This window comes from Enoplosus armatus, chromosome 7 (assembly GCF_043641665.1).
Source record: "Enoplosus armatus isolate fEnoArm2 chromosome 7, fEnoArm2.hap1, whole genome shotgun sequence".
Classification (NCBI taxonomy): domain Eukaryota; kingdom Metazoa; phylum Chordata; class Actinopteri; order Centrarchiformes; family Enoplosidae; genus Enoplosus; species Enoplosus armatus.
The window spans coordinates 19,522,478-19,529,358 of NC_092186.1; the positions used below are offsets into that span (position 1 = coordinate 19,522,478).

At 41.0% G+C, this 6,881-nt stretch overlaps 1 protein-coding gene across 1 annotated transcript; it reads left to right on the forward strand.

Annotated features, from left to right (window-relative positions):
* The first annotated feature begins 927 nt into the window (after nt 1-927).
* LOC139287461 (phosphatidylinositol 3-kinase regulatory subunit beta-like) lies at nt 928-5,662 on the forward strand. Its single transcript, XM_070908494.1, has 9 exons — nt 928-1,001; nt 1,213-1,311; nt 2,515-2,695; nt 3,059-3,184; nt 3,351-3,493; nt 3,599-3,775; nt 4,568-4,639; nt 5,098-5,259; nt 5,473-5,662. Exons 1-9 carry the CDS (start codon nt 928-930, stop codon nt 5,660-5,662), a joined length of 1,224 nt encoding a protein of 407 aa, XP_070764595.1.
* Nucleotides 5,663-6,881: the final 1,219 nt, after the last annotated feature.

The following is a 6,881-nucleotide window of genomic DNA, read 5'->3' on the forward strand; positions in this document are numbered from 1 at the left end:
TTAGGCAGTCAGACAGTGTCACCTGTCAGCAGACTAGTCTGGACAGAGTCTCCCCACATGGTGCAAGACTAAGCAACACAACGATATCTCCCTCTGGAGTCGCTGTCAGTGGGCCAGCAGTGTGTGCTGAACAGCCACAAAGTGCAGATAGCCACATACAGACTGGCCCGACATCAGGAGTAACACTGGGTCGTTGTACGCTTGATGTTGCAGAGTTCTCGGAGCCTGAGATGGGCCAAAACAACAGCGAGGCTCAGTCTCGCACCCTGACAGCGTTCATGCAGGACCTTTCCTCCCCTGTTGATCATGATGATGTGTTTCACGCCCTAAGAACCAACATTGCCAAGGAAGGAGGTACTCTCTAGCATCTCTTTGTTCTGCCTGTTAGAAGTGTTACAGATCTTTCGTAGCATATTTAATCACTTTTGTTCCAAACTAGGAGAAACGAGTTAGCACAAACTACTGTGGTTTTCCTTCATATTTCTAGCTCATTTACTGCCTCTCCTGTTTCGTAGTTTTCTCATGTTTAAAATCGAGACTTGAAACCTGGAAATTACCTGCTGTTGCTTGTGAAGGAGGAGATGGTTATATAATGAGTGAAAAAGGGATAAAAAGGATGGAGACTATGATGGATTATCTTTTATTTATATAAGTAGTTTTTTTTATACTTGGAAGGAATGGAAGCAAAAGCCACCTTTGACACAAAAATTAGCCCTGATATCTCAAGACAGTGCAGACCATGCACTGTTACATTCATAATACTAATAATACTATGAAATAAAAACTTGCTAACCTTGCTTTTTGATTTAAAAATATGACACTTTTGCACACTTGAACCTGTGCATTTTTGTCTTTGTAATTCTGTATTTGTAACCAAAAGATTTATTGCGTTTGTGGTCAGAACCCAAGAACAACATAACCAAAGGGATGGCAGCATGCGACTCCAGCTCTGTTGACAACCATCTGTCAGATGCAGAGTGGTACTGGGGAAACATCTCAAGGTATTGAATATTTTTATATGGCGTGTTGATGGTTTGATGTATCGCCTGCTAATATAATATAGAACATTAATCTCTTTCACGCAAGTTCCTTTACAATTGGCAGTTCTTACAACAGATAAAAGGCTTTTGCAACTCATTTTGTCTGTGAGTTGTTTTCCTAAAACTCCCACATGAACTGTTTGAAACTTTAATGTTTTTTGTGGCTGTCCAGAGAGGAAGTGAACGAGATGATGAGAAACACTCCTGACGGTACATTCCTGGTCCGAGACGCTTCCAGTAAGGTTAAGGGGGAATACACTCTCACACTAAGGTAACTACTTCTTAAGTCTTAAGGTAGCCATACGGCATACGGCTCTGTGTGTGTAATGAAGTGCTAATATTTTAATAATGGTCAGAAGTCTGTGTCTTGTGGGAAGGCTATGATCACCCCAAAGTGAATACATGCAGTCAGAGGTCAGTTAATATTTTCTGGTTTCAACTTCTAAATTTAGTTTTACTGGTTTTAAAACGTAACTTTATACATTTCCTGGTTTCTGTCTAATTTTAGTTGAATCAGGACAGACTCGGTTTCAGATATAAAGCTTTGTTGATTAGAGTTTGGCACAGACTCCAGTGGTCAGCAACATAACACCCTGTCTACAGACGATGCCTTTCAGTCGCGTTTTTCCAGTCATCCGTCTCACACTTAAATCATACTGTCTACACTGTCTTCCTTCTCAACTGTGATCCAAAGCTCTTCTTAGGCTTTAAGTCTGTATTTTTCTGATTTGCAGGCTATGTCCACACACTGTGTATTGTGCTGCGAAAGTTAGAACTCTTCCACAACATACTGTGGCTGAACAGATGCAGTGCAGACAGTAATAGAGGAGTAAATCTGCCAACTTGCTCTGCGGTCAATGTAGAAAAGGTGTTAATTATCCAGATTACATTGAGATGACAATGTGTTGGTTGGATGTTGGCATCCAGGTGGAGGTCTGTGCGCAACTGCGGTTGGGTGTTGAAGACAATGCATTTACATCAGAGGTTAAGCCCAATATGAAACGCCTCTCATATTTCCATATCTGAAATTCATGCCACACTGACCCCACAAGTATGATGCTGACCGGCTGCTCCTGTCTGCATTAGAGTAAATATATCTCACAGCAGCAACACTTGTGCTAGAGTTCTGCAGGGCCCGTGAAATTTTTGGATCGCACACCAGGCACGTGAAACTTGAACTTGAAAGAAACATGAATATTTTCTGGGCTCCATTCGCTCTTGTTTTCTGGAGGTGGAATTTTCCTTTCTTACAGCTACTTGCTACAACATCAGATGTTTGGTTTAATGGGGCTTTCCTTTGAATGAGTATGCAAGTGTTGAGATGAGATAAGAGGTCCTTTTAAAATAGAAAACTTTTACTGAAAATGAAGACTTTCCTTTAACTAGAATCAGCCTAAAAAAGGCTACATGCTTTCAATGGGAGTATTAGGAGTATTGGCAACTTTACGCGACAGTTATGCTTTGACTTTTGCAGAAAAGATGGCTCCAACAGACTGATAAAGATTTTCCATCATGGGGGGAAGTACGGCTTTTCTGAGCCACTGGCCTTTCCCTCTATGGTGGACCTGATCCAGTATTACCAGAACAAGTCTCTGGCCCAGTACAACTGTAAACTGGACACACGCCTACTTTACCCCATATCCAGATACCAGCAGGTGCGTCTATGAGGTTGAGCTGTGAATGTGCGCTGTCTTATATCACAACAATTACTTTGGTCTGTGGTGACTTTTTATATGTACAATTACTACATATAAGAAAATAATCCTTTTCATTTTTATTTACTGTAAAAGGTTTATTGTCATTGGTGCAGTTTTACGTGATATTCTGTTGGCCTATATGTGGCTTTGGCTGCATCAGAACTTGTAACTGGGATAATGAACAGTTCATTTCAAGGATGTTTTAATTGTTTTAGTAATAGTGGAAATGACATGATAAATGTTAGTTTAGATCAGACTAAATATAGAGAGTTTTACAGATGGACCTGGTCCTAAATATCTTTCACATTCTCATCTGTATAGCAGCAGGTTGTCATGGAGGTTGACATTGATGCAGTTGGAGAGCAGCTGAGGATATTTCAGGATCAATACAAAGAGAAGAGCAAAGAGTATGACCGTCTGTATGAGAAGTTTAACCAGACGTCCCAGGTACAACAGCATCCTAATCACTGAGACTTCATTTCACTAAATCAATCTATAGATTTATTGCTTAAAAGCACAAGTAAATATTTTACTTCTGATTGCTTTACCACATCACAGCCTTGACTGTAAGGCCTTGAATGTAAAAGTAAAGTTTGTTTCCTTTCCTCCCCAGGAACTGCAGAGCAAGCGAACAGCCATAGAGGCTTTCAGTGAAATCATTCGGATCTTTGAGGAGGAGTGTGAAACTCAAGAACGCTACAGCAAGGAATACATTGACATGTTCCTCACGTTAGACAGCAGTACAGAGACTGACAAGTATGCTTCACTTTTTTCCAATTTTGTCACTTTTCATGTATTTCATTTTACAACACACAGCACACTAGCAGAATTGTTTACTGAAGTTGTTCCTCCTCCTCCCAGGATTCAAAGCAATTCAGATGAGCTGCAGTCAGGGGTGGAGGAGATCCACAACAGCAAGAAGAAGTTGGAGGAGGAGCTGAGGAGGAAGGCGCTGGCTCACATGGAGGTGGACAGGAAAATGAACAGCCTGAAGCCCGACCTTGTGCAGCTCAGGAAGATCAGAGATCAATACCTGCTGTTAGTCCAACCCTTCAGCACCTCATGTTCTAGGTTTTATACTGGTGGAAAAAGGTTTCTTGTACTTTACTGGCCTGTGATTTCATTTTTGGCCCCAAATAATCTGTTTTCAAAAGAGTGGAGGTATGTCTGTACAGATTATAGATGGATTATACACAGGTTTGATATAGATATATCTCAAGGACAAAAAAGGCCTGCACGCTCTATCAGATGACGCCACATGCAAATCAGATGAGTTAACATAACTCTGGTTAATCAGCTAACAGGCTAACATTAGATGAAATCCATCTGAGATATGACTGATAAATGTTTAGTCCGTCACATACCAGTGACACAGCTGAGTTGTAAACATAGACAAAGCAATCAGCTGTTCTCTATGTTGCCACAGCTGTGGATCTCCAGTATGCTCAGTGCGGTGGCTCTATCATGACCCTGATGGGAGGAATGTGTCTTTCTAGATGACTCTCGCTCTTTCCTGTCTTCAGTAAATTCAAATAAGCAGATGTGGCCTATTCAGGTTTGGATTGGTTATGAATGAGACGTTTACACACTCAGCCTTGTGTCTTTACACAGACTGGTGCCGTTACTTTACAACAAATGAAGCAAGACTCAAGGTCTGATAGAGCTGCTGACATTATTATGCATTCACAATAAAGGCTGAAAGAAGGTTGGCGACTGCTCCATATTCATCTAATATAATGAAACAGAAGAACTGATGAGGTACATTTTACAGCATGGTTTTCTAAAATCCACATATTGCAGCCTTTTTACTGTGTTTTGTCCATGTTTCAGCTGGCTCACTCAGCAAGGCACTCGACAGAGCCAGATTAATGATTGGCTGGGTATCCAGAATGAAGAAGAAGAGTGAGTATCATTTATCAAGGTCAACTTATAGTATTAGTATTAGTACAAAGTATAGAATGTACAGGTATATTTCTGTTGGTTTTTAGTTACATAATTTAACATTCCACTCACTAGAACCTGAAACGTGCTTCTCCTGTGTGTGTGTGTGTGCAGGTCTTTAAACATCTACAACACATATGCAAACATCTGTGCCATGTACAGATAGATAAAGTATAACAGTGAAGGATGTACGCAGAACACAACAGGCAACACTACTTATACAGCTCACTGTGCTAGTTTTATGACAATTTTTTCTGTTTGTATGACCACCGCATTGGGCAAAGTGGGAAAGAACCCAGGTTCAGGTCATGACATTCACCTGCCAAGGCATCAGATTAGGGATAATTATTGATACCTGAAGCATGAATTTTTGGATGCATGAACAAATCTAACCCTACCAACTCCCCATCATCCCATAGTCCGTACACCCTTGCAGACGATACCTACCAGGAGGAGAGGAGCTGGTACGTCGGCGGTATGAGACGGAAGGAGGCAGAGGAGCTGCTGAGGGGGAAGAGGGACGGGACCTTCCTGATCAGAGACAGCCAGACTCAGAGAGGCTCCTTTGCCTGCTCTGTTGTGTGAGTACCATCAGATTTAAACCTTCAACATTTTGCCCCTCTCTAATCCTAACTGATCTTATATGTTAACCAAAAATGGGTGCAGTGCAAATTAAACTCCTAACCTTGCCTGTGTTGGATTTAGGGGTCCAAATTATCCTAAAAACATCCATATAATTGTTACATGTTTTGTTGTAAATGTGCATAGAAAGTGACATATTTCCTCTCACGCAGCGTGGATGGGGATGTGAAGCACTGTGTGATCTACAGGACGTCCACGGGGTATGGCTTTGCCGAGCCCTACAACCTGTACTCATCTCTGAGAGAGCTGGTCCTCCACTATCGACACACATCCCTGATCCAGCACAACCAGCAGCTGAATGTAACCCTGGCCTGGCCCGCTCTCAGCCAGCAGCCCAGCTGAGACACACCAGCACGCCACCCTGATGGCGCTTTCCCAAAGCTTCACTGTATTACTGTACCGAACTGAGGACGCACCTGTATGGACACTGTTACCAGACTCTAACAGAGTACCGGTTAGTGTTGTCACCATCTGAGAATTTTCAGAAACAGTTTCAGTGCTCAGATTTCTAAAAATCCTACACTGCTAAGATGTCACAGCAAACAAAAAACAACACCAAACAACAGTCACTGAAATGCTTTGGTAAGAACAGATTTTGTAGTAGTAGTTTTAATGTTGCTTTGTTAGTAAAACACAATCGTTGCATATTTAGCTCCTGGCATCAATCAGACTGCTGCTCTGTTCTAATCTAATTTCTTTTTTTAAAGCTATTATTCCTAATATTAAAAATCCCATTTACTCGCCATCTGCACATGCAGCTTGCAAAACACAATTGGGATTAAGTACTTAGGGTTTACAGAATTCAACATTGAATTAAATCTTTTGCAGCAGTACTGAGGTAGCACTGAAACACTAGTACTAACAGCGAGTTTCCCAAATCTGGGCAGGTATTAAAGTTCAGAATTCTGATACTAAACTGATCACTTTTACAAAAGAGAATAATCAAAGCAGAGTGATATAATTTGACTACTTTCTAGTACAAAAACGGAAGCTATCCACTAATCCAGACACTCTCTAGATTGGGCCACTCTTGCCTCAAACATTTCTAAAAGAAATCCAAATGAATGCTGTGTATTGTGCTGTTCTTAAGCCAAATTCACATCTTACGCTTTGAAAGAAGTGAATTTGTTGTAAATACCTTAAATCCATATAACCAGTGAAGTCGCAGTGTTCAGGTTGCTCTGGGAAACCGAGCTCAGGGTGGGACTCCACACTACCCAGCACATGTGCATTATGGGTAGTGTAGAAACTGAGGAGACACACAAGCACTTTATCCAAAACAAGACAACCAGAACACACACAGGCACAGAGAAGACCTGCACCGTAACACTGACTTCACATATTGATGTTGCAGTTGTTTTATTTCAGTGATTAGGAATATAAAAGTTATTTTCTTACTGACATCTGTGAATCTTTTTTCACAGTTTTTCTGTCTTCATTCTGCACATTATATCTTCAGAACATTACAAATAGGAAAAAAATAGGAATTCATAGATTCTACCTCTGGGTGTGTTTATGCTTTATAGCATGGTCATTATAGCATCTTTCGGATTATTCTGAT

Bases quoted from the DNA above. Each gene is read 5' to 3' on its own strand.
- LOC139287461 (XM_070908494.1), top strand. From the start codon at position 928: ATGGCAGCATGCGACTCCAGCTCTGTTGACAACCATCTGTCAGATGCA. The intron at 2,696-3,058 runs GTGCGTCTATGA...TCATCTGTATAG, and splicing joins CCATATCCAGATACCAGCAG to CAGCAGGTTGTCATGGAGGT. The intron at 3,185-3,350 runs GTACAACAGCAT...TTTCCTCCCCAG, and splicing joins AGTTTAACCAGACGTCCCAG to GAACTGCAGAGCAAGCGAAC.